The 18453-nt window shown below is 41.6% G+C and overlaps 1 protein-coding gene across 8 annotated transcripts in view; it reads left to right on the forward strand.

Annotated features, from left to right (window-relative positions):
* The window catches only part of syne1a (spectrin repeat containing, nuclear envelope 1a), a 126311-nt gene that overhangs the window by 24684 nt on the left and 83174 nt on the right, over positions 1-18453 (forward strand). For 7 of the 8 annotated variants that reach the window (XM_037085984.1, XM_037085980.1, XM_037085983.1 and 4 more), the window contains 33 exons: positions 8-100; positions 1563-1744; positions 1879-2075; positions 2601-2713; positions 4601-4708; positions 5145-5282; positions 5489-5653; positions 5827-5939; positions 6096-6264; positions 6529-6625; positions 8344-8549; positions 8996-9160; positions 9240-9392; positions 9841-9984; positions 10150-10326; positions 10424-10582; positions 10827-10991; positions 11140-11274; positions 11579-11740; positions 11863-12071; positions 12182-12290; positions 12399-12563; positions 12652-12819; positions 13056-13220; positions 13828-13968; positions 14060-14220; positions 14410-14566; positions 15275-15502; positions 15588-15686; positions 16084-16271; positions 17519-17642; positions 17884-18050; positions 18209-18362. In XM_037085984.1, coding sequence (XP_036941879.1) covers positions 8-100; positions 1563-1744; positions 1879-2075; positions 2601-2713; positions 4601-4708; positions 5145-5282; positions 5489-5653; positions 5827-5939; positions 6096-6264; positions 6529-6625; positions 8344-8549; positions 8996-9160; positions 9240-9392; positions 9841-9984; positions 10150-10326; positions 10424-10582; positions 10827-10991; positions 11140-11274; positions 11579-11740; positions 11863-12071; positions 12182-12290; positions 12399-12563; positions 12652-12819; positions 13056-13220; positions 13828-13968; positions 14060-14220; positions 14410-14566; positions 15275-15502; positions 15588-15686; positions 16084-16271; positions 17519-17642; positions 17884-18050; positions 18209-18362 — 5076 coding nt within the window. The remainder of the gene's footprint in view (positions 1-7; positions 101-1562; positions 1745-1878; positions 2076-2600; positions 2714-4600; positions 4709-5144; positions 5283-5488; positions 5654-5826; positions 5940-6095; positions 6265-6528; positions 6626-8343; positions 8550-8995; positions 9161-9239; positions 9393-9840; positions 9985-10149; positions 10327-10423; positions 10583-10826; positions 10992-11139; positions 11275-11578; positions 11741-11862; positions 12072-12181; positions 12291-12398; positions 12564-12651; positions 12820-13055; positions 13221-13827; positions 13969-14059; positions 14221-14409; positions 14567-15274; positions 15503-15587; positions 15687-16083; positions 16272-17518; positions 17643-17883; positions 18051-18208; positions 18363-18453) is intronic. The other variant, XM_037085982.1, reaches the window with a different exon arrangement.

Below are 18453 nucleotides of genomic sequence, written 5' to 3' on the forward strand. Positions count from 1 at the left end.
GACACAGATCAAGCTAGTGAACATCAACTCCACAGACATTGTTGATGGACGGCCATCAATCGTATTGGGGTTGATGTGGACCATCATCCTCTATTTCCAGGTAACATTTGCCTCAAGTTGATTTAAATAAATGCCATTGGGTTAGCCAATGCAGTGTTTATAATTCCAGATATTACAAATTGTTTCATGGTGTGAACGTCATGGTCAATTATGTCATCAAATCACTATTAATTGCTCACGGCTTGGACTTGTGATTGACAGCTACATGACCACCAGTCTATTGTTAAATCAGCATGGTCCTACATATTGATGTCGAGAAGTACCATCGGATCATGTACAAGTGAACAAAACAGATGATAGTAAACAACAAAGTGGCACTCCAGCTAGTTTGCCAACTTCTTTCCTCAATCTGACAACATTACTTGGTGTTTCCCTGGAAGTGAAAGTAGCAAGAGTAAGTAAAGGGGACGTGAAACCCTTTCTCTGAGTTTTAACATCATTGAAAACATTTGGGTTAATGTAAGTACACAAGTCAGCAAAATATGTAATAAAGTTCTGGTTATTACTAGACATTTTAATGTGGACATTTTACTTCTTATGCCTTTAAATCCTTTAAAAAATAAAAGCCTAAACCAGTTTAGTCTTGTAAACTGGCTGTACTTATTAGGTCTGAAGTAGGTTTTCCAGCTTGCAAAAAGGTAAGCAATTTGAACCATAAAAAAATTTAAGATGGGAAAATAAATCTTCCAAAGCATGCAAACTGGAAATGAACAGTTGCTACCTCAGGCATTTCAGATGTGCACAGATCAACAAGAACTTAATCACAATACAACAGTCTCTTAGCAACAACAACAACACATGCAGATGGCGGCCATTCCCACAAACACAAGTATATTAAATAAAGGAAATGTACAACAGTGGAAAATGTTTTTTATTCACTTACTGACACAATGATGTATTTTATTTCACCGTGTTGTTTATGGATTTTCTAAGTTGTGTGCAGCAGACAGTAAGCCAAAGAAGCTGAGAGGTAGATTATGTTTTCATAGCTATAAATCTTCAAGAACTGACCAGCTGGCTGAGCTGAGGTCTAATAATACATTTTGTTATAGATTTGTGCAAAGATTGTTTTATGACCACATGGATGACTCAAAGTTCTAGGCAGTTAAAAAAGTCATCAATTGACAGCTGCATTGCAGTGCTGTACCATATGATACAGTATTTCTCTGTGAAGTGTAACATTAACATTCAGGATTATATGCAGTCATCATGTGTGTGTAAACACAAATGTAAAATGCAAATGTGCATGCCCTTAAACAAGTGCACCACCACTCTGATGAATAGGTTGATGGGTGATGACAAGCAGGGGGAAGCAGATAAGTCCTACTTATCATTTAAGGGTGTCAGCTTCATCAAACACAAATGACAGTTGTAGTATTAGCAATTACAATGATTAATGATGCTCCACAGGCGGGCGTCAAGAATTGTTGCAAAAAAATTCTTGAATAAAAAAGATGTGTGAGGTACGCTGATTTTCTTCCCCTGTTTCCTGTTCTCTTCAGATTGAGGAACTGACCAGTAGCCTACCAGCACTTCAAACCATGTCCAGCAGCACTTCTTCACTAGACAGCTCCACCAGCAGCACTGAGACCACCAGCCCACCCGTTAAAAGAAAACCCCTCCCGCCTATGCAGGGTGGAGCCAGAAAGGCCTTACTAAGATGGGTCCAGCACTCAGCCACCAAGTACGTCATCATGCTTGCTAGTTAAATGTCTCACTCCTCAAACTAAAATATACCGAAATGTACCAAACTGTTTTTTTTTCTCAAAACTAATGTGCCTTTTTCCATCTGCTTTGACATTTTAATGCCATTTCTAGACGTCTGGGTATTGAGGTGAAGGACTTTGGCCCAAGTTGGCGGACAGGGTTAGCATTCTTTGCAGTTATCAATGCCCTTCGACCGAATCTAGTTGACATTGAGCATGTATGGAGGAGGCCCAACCGAGAAAATCTGCAGGAAGCCTTCTTATTGGCTGAGACAGAGCTGGGCATTCCACAACTTCTTGATCCAGAGGGTAAATTATGTTTTCTATCGCATTTTGTAAAGAAGTCATTAAGATTTCTCCAACGTCATAGGATCAAATTAACCCTACAATCATTTGAAAACAATGTGACCTTTTGTGTTACAGACTCAAATAATATTAGCTCTCCATTATGTGGAACCTTTTTTCCCAGAATATTAAAATACATTTGGGGGCATCTATTACAGCATCAGATGTGCACATTGGTATCACTTCCAAACACCATCTGTGCTCCTTCACGCCTGCCCTTCACAATGAACCCTGACAAATCAAGCTTGACATCGGTGTAATTAAGGTCCATTAGGCCATGAGATTCAGCATGGTGGAACCTCTAAACAAAACTTGGACACAGATCTGAAATGAGGATGGTTGTTTTCATGTAAGGTGCCTGTTTCTGACCAAATGTCAGTCAAATGTATTCTTATTAAGTCCAATATTTATATTTTCCTCTCTGAGACAAAGTGTTTAAGAATCATCTTGACATGACTTCTGATCACGTTCACTTGGTTCCTTCTTCAGATGTCGATGTAGACAAGCCAGACGAGAAATCCATCATGACATACGTAGCCCAGTTTCTGAAACATATTCCCGACCGAAAGCAGAGCGACTCAGATGGACAGCAAGAAGAAGAGGTAACCAGCTGTCAGATTCATCTCAGTCTGGATACGCCACTCACTGTCTTCTCTCATTCTGCATCCTGTGCGTTTTGTCTTTCTCTTTACATGTCATAGTTAGCATGTCAAACGTCAGCCATGACTTATATAGATGGCATTGTGTCTTTGATTAATTGGTGTTGAAGTGAAGTGTGCACAGCTGGAGCTTTCTAATCACTGTTTGATGCTTGTTCTAACCTATGTAAGTGCAAGGTGGTTGAGGCTTTGTTCGTGGCCACATACTGTGAAAGTTGGAGCAATTACAGGAAATTGAATTACCTTATTTTAAATAGTTCTTAATGGTTCCTAAAATGTTCTGATGCATTAACCACCGCCTGTCTGTAATTTAAAGTGGGTTAAAACAAACAGTTATTACATTTGTCATGTGATTCAGGTCTGGCAGTGTTGTGCCTATTTTGTGTCTTCCCATGTTGCACATCTTTCTCTTTGTATCACTTCTTGTCTTTCTCTTTCTTGTGTGTTTGTGTGGTGACTTCTTTCCTGTGGTTGTTGTGATGGCCTCTGTCCTACAGCATGGTCTTGCTCCTCGCGATATAGAGGAAATGTTGGAGGTAGGTTATATAGTAACTTAAAGGTCCCAGGGGCAGGTTTTCCATCATTTTCTGCTGCTCAATGCAATTAGCAGCCACGCACATTCATAGTTTCCATATAAATGTGATTAATGCCTATTTTTCTGGCTCCTCCATTGGATTACAGTATCATTGCCTACTGTACAGTGTCTGTGTGAGATTAAACATTGTTTTCCCATGTCAGAATAGAACCCATATGGTAATACTGGCTCTCTATCTTACCTGATGTGATATTCCTGCCGCAGGGTTTCTGAGCCATGATAACAAAAGGAAGTCCAGTATAATAAGACGTGATATTACCATTTATTAACGCTACCACCAAGCGCTATGGCTTCTGGTTCCATTAGCATGACAATGAAAGCCTCTGGCATTGGCAGTGTGCACTGATACAGCGTGTTTGATGGAAAGCTTGTGAATAGAGGTTTCCTGTTTTTAAGGTTAACGGTGTCAGGAGCAGCGCTAAGCCCTTTCTTTTTGTGTTGCACCGTGTTTTGTTGTCACACAACGCTGATTAGGTTTTGTGGTGTTTGTTTTGTGTCACACCTGCTTTGTTCACATGCTAAAACATGTGGGTGAATATTCTCCATCGTTGAAGGAAGGTCAATTGGCCATTGTGTTCTTACATAAAAACAACAAAAGAGTTATTTTGTAGAATAAATAGCAACTGAAACACTAGTTGTGAAATGATTTGCAGAAGTTGTGGTGAGAACAATATAACAGATTAAAGTCTGTGTCCCTTTTCAAATGAGCGTAATCTGTTTTAATGTCTTAGGCTGTCATGAAGAATAAAGTTTGATATGCTTACAGGAGCTAATGTGAAGTGATAAAACTGAATAGACCGAGAGTGAACAGCTCTCGAACTGAAAAGACTATCTCACAAGCTTTTGAGCAACATAGTATTGTCGTCATGGTTACTTAAAATCCAATGAAATGTTAGTAGGGGGTCTTAGACAAAGTACCCTGTTTAAGCTGAGTGTTTTTGGCAGCTGTGGGTTTTTGACGTTCTGTCCTACAGGGAGACGCAGAGGATTAGGGGAGCACATGTTTAACAGTACGCGCCCTCTCTTTCACCCTCTTCTTCCCTCCATCCTTTCATCAATCCCTAAAACATCTGTGTGGTTAATTGTTTTTTTTCTCTCCATCTTTCTGTTTCCCCCTTTCTTTCACGCTCTCTTGTCCTCTCTTTTGTTTGTTTTTCATTTCCCCTTTGCACTTTCCATGTCCATCCTTCCACCCGTTGTTCACCCCACCGCCCCTCACTATCCCGACCTCCTAGAGAGAGCAGCGAAAGAGCCTGAGGGAGCTCAAAATGTGGCTCGACCAGCTGGAGAGAGATGCAATACAGGCCCAGGAGACCGAGGGCAATCTCGCTCAACAGTACCAGGTTTGTATGCGTGTGTGCGTCTGGGTGTCTGCGCAGTATAAACTGGGCACACTGGGCACAGACGCTCCTATTATTAGCTTAATCAGTGGCATTACACTGTGGGGATCAGACGGCAGCCGTCATATTTTCAGTCAATCTGGCTTATTCCACCCAGCCTCGGGATACTTTCCATATTCAACAGCATGTGGGATATCACCATTTTCTTTTGCACATTATTCAGAAGAGTCTGGGAATCTGAGACCACAAAGAGGGACAGCATTCAGAGGCAATTAGCCACAGATTTTATGAGGGTCTTATTAGATACTAGTGGGAAGAGGGCGTGACCCCTGAGAGCACTTATTCTGATGTCTGTATACTATGATTATAATTTTTTTGGAGATCCTCTCAGAAGAGACAGAGAGCTTTTGAAGAGATTTCCTTTTGTCTGTCTTTCCAGTTGTTCAAGGGTCTGCAAGTCCAGTTGGAGATGAGGAGGAAGCAGGTTGAGGGAGCATTGCACTCCACTCAGAAGGATGGGATACTGACCGTGGATCAGGCTCTGGTCAAACAGGCTTGGGAAAGGGTCTCAAATAGGGTGAGAGAAGCAGGAGTTCGTCCTTCACTTATCAATAATTTGAATTTAATCAATTAAGGGTCAGACTGGTGTAGCTACATAATTGCCTCTTTTATCTATAGTTGATTTTTATTCACTGTCAAGCTTTAATTGTGACAGTATGCAGATTTTGTTCTTGCCATACCTCTGCTTACAGTGTTTCTTCTAAATTGTGTTCCTTATTCCAGCTACTGGCCTGGCATCTGCAGCTGGACAGGTCCCTTCCGGCTCCTCTGAACATGGTGGGCGCGTGGCTGCACGAGGCTGAAGGAGCCCTGCGACAAGAGGTCATCGTCCAGCAGGCACACGACATCACAGCGTCCACTGTACACAGAGCTCTGGAGCAGCACAAGGTTAGTGTGGAGACGTAGAAGGAAGAAGCACATTTAAAAACAGTACATCTCCAGGACAGATTATTTTAAGTTGTTTAAAAATTATATTATCTAAAATCTGTTTATTGGTCAGTCTTTCAAAGTATTTGTTAGCTTTTCTGTGTTAATGGGCTATATGTATTTATACTGCGCAGGATGTGTTGAAGAGCCTGGAAAGTCATCAGCAGGTCTTTCAGAGGATCCATAAAGACAGAAGTGTTGATGGAGTCCCTGTTCCCCCGGACCAGCTCCAAGACATGGCTGAGAGGTAGTAAAAGACGCTAAACAACAGTCACGTTGAGTGATTGAATGATAATAACTCACGTGATCACCTGATTTCACATTCTGCTTTTCAGAGGCGAAGCAGAATGTATGGGTCAAGCTTTAGGTCTGATATTCTTTTTGTAAACTTTGTCTTTTGTAGGTTGAACTTTGTCTCTACATCTTCTAGTGTTCATTTGGCTAGAATGGAATACTTGGAATACCAACATCACATGCAGGCCTTCCTCACACTGGCCGAGTCCAAGCTCAAATCCTGGATCATAAAATACGGCCGACAGGAGTCTGTTGAAATGATGCTTCACAACTATGTTGTAAGTTCAGGCTTTGATTAACTTTGTACATGATATGCTAAATAACTGAATCTTATTCAGTTCAGGGTTCAGGGTTCGTATGCAGATCTTAAAAATTAAGAAATGTAGGCAATTTTGTTGCGCTATTTATTTATTTGATTTTACTGGAAAATATATCTCCACAGTATATTACTAGAAGTTGTATATTTATCTATATGATGTTATTGTCATCATTGTAACATCTCATGTGCTAATATTTATCCTATTTGATTTTGTCTTCATCAGTCATTCGTGGAGAAGCAACACTTCTTTGAAAATTACGAGGCATTGTTCCAGTCTCTGAAAGAGTCTGCTGAGGCCTATGTGAATACCGACAGCTCAGGTGAGAAGTCAAAATGTATTCAACTGATTGATGATTGAATCTATAAAAGATACCTTGTTGGATCAAGTGTATGGCTTTGGGAGTTACTGATATCACGATGTCATGATATTGCAGAATAGTGTAACTAAGTAAAATAAGCTTGAAGGATTAGGCTTTACTTTGGATGCAAAACAAAGGCAACCATACATAATGTGTTTAGCCATTCCAGCTGATTAAATATGTGAAATCAAAGTAAGGCACTTAGCCATTTTAATGCACAGAACCACATAAAAATCCAATACTGCAGTAAAACAGTCCTGCTCATTGATTTACAGCCAGTGCCCGCACTGGTCTAACACAACCAGAGATATTAAAAGGACAGATGTATCTCTATATAAATGATATGGCAAATTCACTAAACGTTTAAAAATTTACATCCTATCAACAAAACCTAATTGCATTCGTGTCCTATTAGATGTTGCTTTCTATCTGAAATTGAGTGACACTAAATATGGTAGCATTTTAAAAGTATCTCACTTTGTCCTCCCCTGTCAACAACTCCATAACCACTGAGGTTTTCTTTCTCAGCATCTGAGTCTTGCCTATGTCTGGTTTTACAGCTCGGCAGTAGGGGAGAGTCTGCAGGCTACAGCTAAATGAGGTTCCTCCACTCTCAGCTCTCAGTGGGGAATACGACCCCATTTGCTGGTTAGGGGCTGCTCCACTTCTGCAGGTCTCTGGGCGCAAACTGAGCTAGCTTGTTGGTTTCATTAAGTTTCAGGGTTGTGCTGCTTTAGGGTATGCAGAGCAGAGAAGTGAGGTGTGGCGAGAAATCAGGACATTGGAGGCTTGATTGGCCGACCCCACAAATGAAGCGTCCCCCCCCACCACCACCATATCCACATGAGCCTCACTGGTAGTTAGCACTTTCTTCTCTGATTGGCTGCGTAAAAAAACATTGGATGTTTTTAAAGCCCCAGTTTGAGCAAACTGAGGATAGAGAGGATGATGAGGGGATTGATATGGAATTATGTACTATTTAAAGGTATGGTACTGTCTGATTAATGTCTACTTGAAACTCGATATTTGTGTCAGGTAGGGTCATTTATCAGCGCCACACTGGCTGACGATAGTTTGTGGAACAGGACTTTTGAGACTCACAAGCAAATATACTACAGCTCCCTGTGGTAAGAGTTTTTGAGGTCAGAGATTTGTCTGCAAAGGCATATGGCTCCATCAGCCTGTGGGTGCTCTTTGTCTGGTCTGGAAGAATTTACCACCTCGAGCAACTTGTCATACCAGACCAATGAAGGCTGTGTTGATTGAGCAAAAGTGTCTTTTGCTTATTGCTCCCGAATATGTTTCATTTGTAAAAGAAAGATTCTGTTGTTTTTATTGTCTTCCTTAACTCCCTGACAAAATCCATACAAATTGACAAGCGGTTCAAGCATTGTTTCAGTATCGAAGGGAATTACAGTATGTTTATGATATCTCCTGTTCATTTTAGTGTGAACACTCCACTGAGAAAAATGGCTGAACCCCTGAAAAGGTCCAGTGAATGGGCCTTCCCCAAATCCACCTGCTTTCTCCTCATCTCCAACTTAAATTAACGCATGCTTTCTCTAGCAGATGGGCTGCGTAAAGCACTCTCCTTTCACCTCCCATGGTAGTGTAGGTATTTATATTGCTCTCTTATATTGCTGATTGTTGTAGTAAAAGTTGTTGAATCTCTCTTCCAGTGGATGAAGGGGAGATGGGGGTGCGCAGGTTCATGCGGGAGGTTGTGACCCAGTGGAGGAGTTTGTCCATGGAGGTGCGCAGTGTGAGGAGCATGCTGGAGGAGGTGCTGTCCAACTGGGAGAGGTACAGCTCCACTGTGGCCTCCTTACAGGCCTGGCTGGAGGATGCAGAAGAAGCCCTGAGCCAGCCAGAAAACGTAAAGCGGGTACGAGTAGGAAACTCTTTATACTTAAAGGGTTGTTTTGTGTGTGTACAGATTAAACGTCCACTCAAACAAGCTTTTATTTGATGGAGTAATTGAATGTACGTCAGCCCAATTTCAAGCATTTGGTCCTCTAAGTAGAATCCTATTAGCAGTCTCCACTCAAGTATCAAATGATCTCCTTGATTTACAACAAGCCACTAAGGATATTCCAGTTGTGGCATTACCATGGTTACCTCAGATTCACATCCCCACTAAGGATTAGACAGCTAATTACCCCAGTTTTTTATTGTCCTCTCTTTGTTTCCTTCTTTGAAAAGAATACCTTTCTTTGTTACTTGTTTGAGTGACTGCCTTTGTTTCTGACACCCTTCCTTTGTGTTGGTCTTTGTTTCACTTAATTTCTTTGTGCCTGCCTTCCTTTTTAATGCGTCTGTCTCTCTTTTTAGGAGTTTTTTAGGAATCTCAGCCATTGGATGGATCAGCATGCAGCCATGAACGACGCAGGGAATTTTCTGATTGAAACGTGTGATGAGACAGTGTCGCTTGATCTCAAGCAGCAGCTCCTCCTTTTGAATGGACGATGGAGAGACCTCTTCCTCAAAGTCAAACAAGTAAAAGAAAACAGGCTTGAGAAAGGTACATCTCTCTTAAAATACAATCTTTTTTCATGTTATCTTTCCTTTATTGCAGTATGCCCGTGTAGATGAGCTAGAGAAGTGGAGAAAAGACCATCTGAAGGCTGTGTCTGCCCTCAAAGAGCTGCTGGACACAGCGGAGGCCAAGCTCAATGCTCCTGTTCAGGTGTCTTTCCTCAATGTTAGAGCCTTTCTGCAGGATGTGGAGGTGAGAATAGCACCAGATTACAACAACCCTGATAGCTGCTCTGTGGGTATGTCTCAAATCAGAAGGTAGTGATTTGCAAGCAGGATTCAAGGAGCTGATTAAATGACTGATTCATTTACATGTATTGTAATGAGACAGGGGCCTACGCCTCAATTCTAAAGTGCAGTTCCAGTGATTTTTGCACTGGGACGCATACACAGAAAATATATAATAGAAAATAAAAAATCATTTCATTACATTTCCCTGTTGTCCTATTCCATAGTTAATTTAGGCTCTCGAACCTTTAATAAAGAGTTGCCAAAAGCTTTATGTTTGTGCTGTTTTGAAGTCAGAGCTGCAGACAACCATGTTACGTGGAGTTTTTAAAAAATTTGATAACGCTTTTGATGAAAGTGCATTCAATTTAGGAATTTCTAAGATGACCCTTTGCCTCCACATCTCATCTCAGAATACCAAGCAAAAGGTTGTTGCCATGGAGACGCAATACAAGTTGGCTGCCCGCAGTGCTCAGCTTCTTGCCAAGGATGCCTCACAGGATGAGGCTGCCAGGGTCATGGCAACTATGGCAACGGCCAAAAGTCAGCTGAGTAAGGTAGGTATCATTGTGTTTGAGTGGTGTGAATTCCATATCAAGGTTTTCTTTGACACACATACCCTGCGTCTTTGGTTAGACTTCTTTATCGTCTAATTACATTTTACATTCCATCACAGTCGCTGTCTGTGTCGGTGTTTAATTGCTTGTATTATTTGTCTCCAGGTTAGAGAGCGGTGTCCTTCCCTTGTGAGAGAGTGTCATGTCCTTCTGCCACTGTTGGAGGAGATGGAGAAACACATCAGTGCTTTTTACCAAGCCCTGGAGCGGGCCAGTCGCATCACTTCTGCTGCCAGAGACCCAGAATCACAGACTCAGACCCAGCAAAAGCAGAAGTGGCAGGTTAGATATGATGCCAATGAACTTGCTTAACTTGAATGTTTACCAGGTAGAGCAACAGATCAACACACTTCCATATTTGTTTCCACAATTTCCTCAGGATTTGTTAAACCAGCAGCAAAACTGTAAACGCTGTCTGTCTGTGATTGAGAGGAATCACCACACCCTGCAGAAGGCGCTCTCCTCCAGTAAAGTGCTCCGAAACTTTGACCTGTCCCTTCTACAAAAGAGAGTGGCAGAAATACAGGGTTCAGCACAGGTGAGTGTTAAACATACATGTACATGAACACACCCCAGAATGCCACACAAGCACTGCATTACCCGCAACGCTGATTATATTAATGAGATTACAAGAACATCAAAACACCCAGGAGGCATCGGTGCAGATTAGACTTTCTCATGTGTCTCACTATTCATTTGCATGCTGTAAGACAAATAATGTAATTAAAGTGTTACCGAAGAGACCAATTACGATCACCACGACCTACTGTCCGTCCTCGCAGGCTTTGCTGAAGGAGGTCGGGGAATGGAGGAGGCAGGAAGAGGCCAACAACTGCCTGAGGAGGAGGTTTGAGGAATCAAGACAAGAGCTGGAGAGAGTGTTGAAGAAATCTCAGGGCTGCTTGAGAGAGACTGGGGACGCTGAAGAGTTACTGAAGAAACACAGTGTAAGATCAGCCCTAGAACCTTCTGCATAAGTACATGAAGAATACAGCTAATCCAAAGAGAAGAATGGCTTTATGTTTGTCAAGTGTCAACCATTTAACTGTGGATGCCTGCTGATTTTTCATTGTTTTTATTTTTTTTCCACCACAGGATTTTTTTAGTCAGCTGGACCAGCGGCTGCTGAGCGTGTTCTTGAAGGCATGTGATGAGCTGACTGACATCCTCCCACAGGAGGAGCAACAGGGGTTGCAAGAAACTGTCCGCAGGCTGCACAAACACTGGAAGGTCAGGGGTCAAAATGCTTTAACAGCCTCACTAATTACTGTACATCTCTGGAGGCACGTAGCCGATACTTCATTAACTTAACCAGAGAGGCCTTGGCTTTAATTGGGTTTACTCTGGAGTCTGTTTCCAATTAACCTGGACTGGTTCAATTTAACTGCGACATTCTTGATGTTTACTTTACTCTGGAGGATATTTAGTCTCTCACAGTTTTCTCAGATTAAGCAATATGAGACTGAAACTCATGTTTATAATGCTGTATACGTTATCGACCATGTCCCCTATTTTTTGTGTCTCTTCTCTACAGGACATTCAGGCTGAGGTTCCGTCTCACCTGCTTCGTCTGAAAGTGGAGGTAGAGCAAATTCGAGTGGCTGTGATCATACAAGACTGCAGAGCAGAGTTGGACAGAGAAATGCAAGCCCTGTCTGGCACCTGCACCAGCGAGCGTGTGATCAAAGAGCACAGAGTGAGCCTCGGGTTTTGGGTAGAAAATTGAGACAGATTAAACCAAGAGTGAGAGTAAAAGAAAGATCAGATCACTTAACATCATATTCATCATTTCAACATTTTCTTCTTTCTTATCTCCAGACGTTTTTCAGGGAACGCAGACCTATGATTTTGTGTGAGAAGAGGATTAGGAACATGGAGGATCTGTGTCACAAGTTGCCAGACAACGACCCGGCTTACCGAACGCTAGATTCCACCAGAAAGGTTGTAGAAGAGGTTGCAGAGCAAATCAAGAGCACCCACCTTAAGCTGGAGCAGCACCCTGATAAATGGAAAGAATGGAATGACAGGTAAAAAGAAGTCAGAAATTCAAAGACAGCGTCACACTGTCACCGACATCTTAAAGTCTGACACTTCCATCACTCTACGGAGGTTCAAAGTAGTTGTTCCGTTTTCCTAGGTTCTGTGAGCTCTCTGATTGGCTCTCATCTCAGAAGAGACAGGTGAGGCTCTTGAAAGAGACAGCAAGAAGTTCCAGCCATCAGGGGCAAGTAGATGCTGCTGTTCAGGTGAGATAACACATCATATGTGCTGCTGTAGGTGCAGAGTATGACTCAAATCTGCTCAACCTCAGTAAACCCACATTCAATATCTTTTTTTTCTTCCACCATATTCAGGCACTGCAGGAAGCCATAGATGCCCAAGAGGAGAGCCTGTTGTGGCTTAAGAGCCGCCTCGCTGGGCTGTCTGAGGTTAGCTCTGAACTGGAGGTGCAGAGGCAGAGAGCAGCCTTGGCCAAACTCTCAACCGACCTGAGGGCTCTCTTTTCTTCACTCTGTCAGGTATATATGACGCTAAAAATGTGTTTTTATTCTCTGCTGTTTTCTCAATTAATCTTTCCAGCTGATCGTTTGCCTTACTCATTCACAGTGGAGTGAGGAGGGCTCCACCATGTTACAGTATGACGATCTGGGGGAAGAGGTTCGTGCTGCACTGGAGGAGGTTCTGAGAGAGCGAAAGGAGGCTGAGGAACAGACCAGCAGGATCCTGGATGCTGAGGGCCTGGAGGAGGCCAAACAACTTTACCTTATTCACCAGGTATATATAGTGCAGAGAGAGCAGTGATGGTGATTAACAGACGCATCCATCACAAGAACACATCAGTTGACACAAATTAGTCAATTAGCATATAGCATTGAACACAGGTGAATGTGACTAACAAGAAGACATCAGCTGCCATGATCCCACAGTTTACAGTGTCATCAAGCCATGTATTTTGTTTTGCTGTAAAGTTGTCATCTGACATGATGTTTTCTTGTCGATGTGTGTTATAGCAACACCTAAAGCGCCTGCATGCGAACAGGAGAGAGGCGGAGCTTCTGGTGTCCCACTGCCGCCAACTGCAGAAAGCGGAGGGGCTCAGTCAGTCTTTACATGAGCTGGAGGGAGCTTTCGGCGAGGTTGACCTTAAATCCGGGGCAAAGGAACACAACCTGCAGGTAGACCGAGTGTGGATTTTTCTCACGTGTCATTGTGCTAATGGTTACACACAAGCCTCCTGCAGTGATCATTGATCGGCCCATGTTGACCTTAACTAGATATTGATTGGTATGTGGAGTGTTAATTTTGTTTGTGTCTGTTGTCGAGGCACTTGTTTATACACTTCTATCACTGTCCTCGAATTGATCAGAAAATCAACATGGTTCTCCATGAAAATGTCTGAGATTCATTTTTGAAGGGAAAGCCACTGTAAAACACCATCAATTTTACACTCCATAACACCAGGGATAAATGTTAGTGGTTTTAGTATCCGGCAATGTTTATTCTTAGTTGGTTCAAATGAAGTTTCCTGAAGGCATTTTTCACACTGAAAATATTTAAAATATGTATATATTATTATATTATTATTATTAATTTTAACTCAAATTAGGAAAACTTTGTTGGATAATCGAGAATTATAGCAAGGCCAGAGATTATTTTGGTGTAATATTAGTTCCTAAACGATTTGTTTTATGTGTAGAAGGACACAACCGTTCGCCGTCTTTGTGTACATGTAGTATATGAAACGCCTCTGACATAATTCTGCTATTTCTTCATCATTTAAAGGCAACTCTGAGCTGCTGGCAGAATTTTGAAGCAGAAAGAGAAACGGTTTGGAGGTTTATCACCAATACCAACAATGAGCTGCAGAAAGAGCTCATTTTCAACAGCCTGGACAGCTTGAAAACTGAACTGGAGCATAACAAGGTGTGTTTGTAAAATGTGTGTGTGTGTGTGTGTGTGTGGTATATGCTCTGTATTTGCTCATACAATATTATGGCCTCTGTCTTGTGTGTAGGAACTCTTTGTAAAGGTTGAGGAGTGCTCTGTTCGGGCGGATCTCCTCCTGGAGAAGACGACAGATATTCAGCTTGGCCCGAAGAATCAGACTCTTCTTTTACAGCAGGCTCAGTCCACCAGAGAGGAAATCAAACAACTTCAAGACCACCTCAACAAGAAGTATGTCCCATCCTAAGCCTTTGATAATCTGCCTAATTGTAATATTATTTTATATATATTTTTATATATTTTAACAAAATGTACTGTCCCCCTGCTGTTTGCACAGGTATGTGCTTGTCTGTTCTTGTTCTGAGAACGTTCCCATCTAGATACAGTACCTTTTACAGAATGCCTAATTGTGTCTTCTAGTGTTGTCCAGCTGGAGATGATGTGTATGTGGTGGGAGCGATTCAGCAGTGAATCAGAAGCCTTCTCTCTGTGGATCAATGAGAAAGAGAGGGAGTTGGAGGGTGTCAGCTCCACCTCCTCCTTAGATCCTCTGGACCAACACATTAGCACTGTGGAGGTATGTCTAGTGTCTCATTATTCCCTAACATATCATTCTTTACCTTGTTTTGTATCGCACAGTGGTAAAACAGATAAAACCACACACAGTTTTGTTACAATTTCTGCACAATAATCAATAATTATCAAACAATCAATAGTCTTATAAAGTTCACACATAAATATGCATCGTCAACACATTTTTCTGTCGTAGCTTGCTGTCTAGCCTTGTGTCTGTGATGTTCAGTATCACTGTAGCCTGAGGGTTATTAAGATTAAGATGAAATAAGATGACGTTTTAATCTAACCCCAAGGGGAAATTGGGTCAGTGCTGCGGGAAAGACTAGGATATAGAAAATAAATTGATCGTGTTGAAGAAAAAAATATAATCTTGGCTTGCCAGACCTCAGACCTGTCAATCTCATGGAGGTCTGGAGAAAACATGTACTTCCTGAAATCCTGCGGCAGCCGTTTTTGTGATTTGTGGTTTAAAACTCAATTGCCTCCAGAAACAACAGTCAGTTTTCTTCTCTACCCAACTTCTGTGTTTGAATTTTCAAGACCTCCATAAACCTGATGAGAGACAACCTCTAGATAAAATAATTTATTGAAGATAAAACATGACGTTGGCTGTATCAGGCTAATGAAAAGGCTAGAGTGAGTTATCAGTGGCTTTTCTTTCACCATTCTTCATCCTGATTATCATTCCTTTGCTTTTCTGTCTCGACAGGCTGTTGGGGAAGGTTTAGAGGAGAGACGGGCACTCCTAGACCACATGGAGGCAGACTGCGAGGCCCTGTCGAAGTTCGTGACCCCTGGAGAGGCTGGACATATTCGGGCACGGCTTGCACAGATTAGACGTCACTGGGAAGAGTTGAAGGGGAGAGTAGAGGAGCTTGGAGGACAGCTCAACCAGAGCGTGTCATATAGGCAGAGATACAACGATAACCTTGAACAGGTGTGGAGAAGTTTGGCTCAGTAATTGTAAGCAAGATGTTGCAGCATCAGTGTATTCCTTTTTAATCTAGTTTTGTCATTATCAGGTCAAGAAAACAATGAGTGAACTTAAAGAGAAGCTGGACTGTCCAATCACGTACTGTACATCATCATCTGAGACCTACAAGAGCCTCCAGGATCATATGGTAAAAACATATGCAGAATGCCTTAAACACTAAAGCTATCTGGAATTTGTTTTATGGACATCTGAGGTTGACTTAACTACATACTCCAGAATCTGAAGCCTGACCTGAATCTTAAAATGTACTGTAAAAAAAATAATGTCTACATTTTTTTGTCAGCTTCTCAAATGTGAACATTTTCTATATATTCTGGTTGCTTTACATCTCTATGACTGTAAACTGAATTTATAATGGATTTTGACCAAATCAAGATATTTAAGGTTATCATCTTGGGCATTTCTGTTTTTATTTGAAGTGTTCTGACATTTTATGGACCAAGCGAATCAGTTAATCAAGAAAATAATGAAAATAAAAGTAATCATTGCTTGCAGCCCTAAATTGTATTTTTCCATCCATCCAGGAGGTCTGTGAGGCTGTTGAACAGCTCAACCCCAGGCTGATGGCTCTGTGTTCGGTGATGAAGAGGCTTGGAGAGGGCAGCCAGCTTGAGGAAGAGGTGGCTAACCTCAAAAGGCAACAGGGAGAGTTTATGGGAAAAGCCACAGAAAAACAATCCACATTACAGAGCCTTCTAGCACTGTGGCAAAGGTAAAGTAAATAGTAATGTGACCCAGTATTATGCATTTTTGGAGCATCTGCAAAAGAAACTACAGTGATAAAATAATATTACACCTGTATATTTGTCTGACAAAGATAATCAGTATGTGTTCACCTTCATGCATCTTGTACTCCAGCATTACTCAGCAGTCTGCTGAATGTTTTATTATATTGAATACAGAGGCATGAGCCATCCTTTCCAGCTCCTAAGACAACAGCATACAGTTAGAGATACTGTAGAGAGAATCACAAAGAAAGTCCCAGAAGATTTTGTGTCTCTGTTATTGTGTGAAAATCCTCAGTCATCAGGAGTTTACCCAAGATCTTATCCAGGCTGCTGTGATGCTCTGCTGGGCTGACAGTATTGATCTGTTCCCCCAACACCTAGAGGGGGTGTGTGTTTGAAAAGTCAGGTGTTCGTCTCTTGCGCACAAACAAAGGAAATATAAAAATGGAAATGTTGCATAAGAAGCATTTTTGAGCACGACTGTTTTTCCTGTCAACTTTGGCCCCTGCACACACACGTATTGTATTCTGATCGTATAAACATTGCTATTTCCCCTTTTGTTGGGAGTGTGCTCGCTCTGCTGAATCCTCCTCTCTGTGCCAATTTCCTCTTTTATTCTCCGATTCATTCCATCTCAGCGTGATGTGGAAGAGCGAGATCTTGTCTTTGACTCAATCTGTCTCTCTCCCCATCAGCCATCGCCGTTCTGTTCTAATAACATGCTTTTGTTATCACTTTCTCTGATCACACAATAGACTTTCACTGGAGCAATTATTTCTTATTCTTTGTGTTATTCATGAAGAAAAAAATAAGGAACCAATTGCATAGTAGCTATTTAAAGTGCTAATGCTTGGGTGCTTGATTTTTTATTATTTATTTTTATTATATTTCTGCTGCTAAACTTAAGCTTGGTTCATGTGGGTCTGTGTGTTCCTCCATAGAAAACCTCATCTCCTCCCCTGCAGGTGTATGTATGAGGGATTACTTACAGCACTGGGTGCTCTGGCAAGATATGGTTGCTCCGTTATGACCTTGTCAGTGATACTGAGGCTTGGTCAGATAAAAAAATAACACAGACAGTATCAGTGCTTGTGTATGCATACTTTGAGATTGCAGGCTGCTGGCAACAATCTATTGCTAGATCAACATTTTTTTCAATCTTTTATCAGAATGGTGCCGCATACATTTATTTTCTTTTAACGTATTTTTTTCACGTCACTGATTTCTACAGATTTGAAAAGGAGAGTTCGTCCATGAGAAGCTGGCTGGACAGATGTGAGTGTGTCTGCTGTCCAGACACTGAGCTGCTCTCTGCAGACAAAGTGAAACTTAGGAATGAACTGCTGAATGTACAGGTAAGTCATTTATATCTAGCGGCATAAGCCTATCTTGTTAGATACATGACATAGACATTCAAATCAATTAAACACAGACATTTTAACTTGCAAGAAAAAGAGAGAAAAAAAAGCAACTCTACGCAACAAAGCAAAACATACCATAGTTAAAAGACGGAGTGTAAATATAACACTGGTTCTATACGTACATTGATTGGGGGATGTGTTGCATACGTTTTTAAATATTCTTTCAACCATACAGGAAATGCAGAGGGAGATATCGTCCTATGAGGCCCTCCTCCAGGGTCTTGTCAATCTCGGACTGTGTCTATACCCTACGGCACCTCAAGCTCGTGTCAAAGAGCTCAGTGATGATCTGACACAAATCCAGGAGAGATGCACTTCTTTGAAGACCAGCATATCACACAGGCAACTGACTTTCTATATATGCAGATAACTAACATTTGTGTACCTTTGGAGTAATGGATTCAAGCATTTTAACAGCTTTTTTCCCCCCAGTTGAAGTTGTTTTGCATAAATATCCCCTGTTAAATCTCATATTCTTCATCCACACTGTCTTTATTTAGACTTGAGCTCCTGGAGCCTCAGCTGTCTCAGCTGGAGCAGTTTGATCAGGCACTGCTGACTCTCACACAAAGGAGTGAAAACTTCTTGTCCAGCTTAAGAAGTTCTTCCCAGGTTGATATTGCTGATCTTGAGGCTGCAATTACCAAGCTGAAGGTGTGAAATCAATAATTTGATGTCAGCAGTGATGTCTTGTACAGGCTCTGTTTATTATAGCAATTACAGTAAGCAAGTTTATATCGATCAC

The sequence above is a fragment of the Acanthopagrus latus genome, chromosome 22 (assembly GCF_904848185.1).
Source record: "Acanthopagrus latus isolate v.2019 chromosome 22, fAcaLat1.1, whole genome shotgun sequence".
NCBI lineage: Eukaryota > Metazoa > Chordata > Actinopteri > Spariformes > Sparidae > Acanthopagrus > Acanthopagrus latus.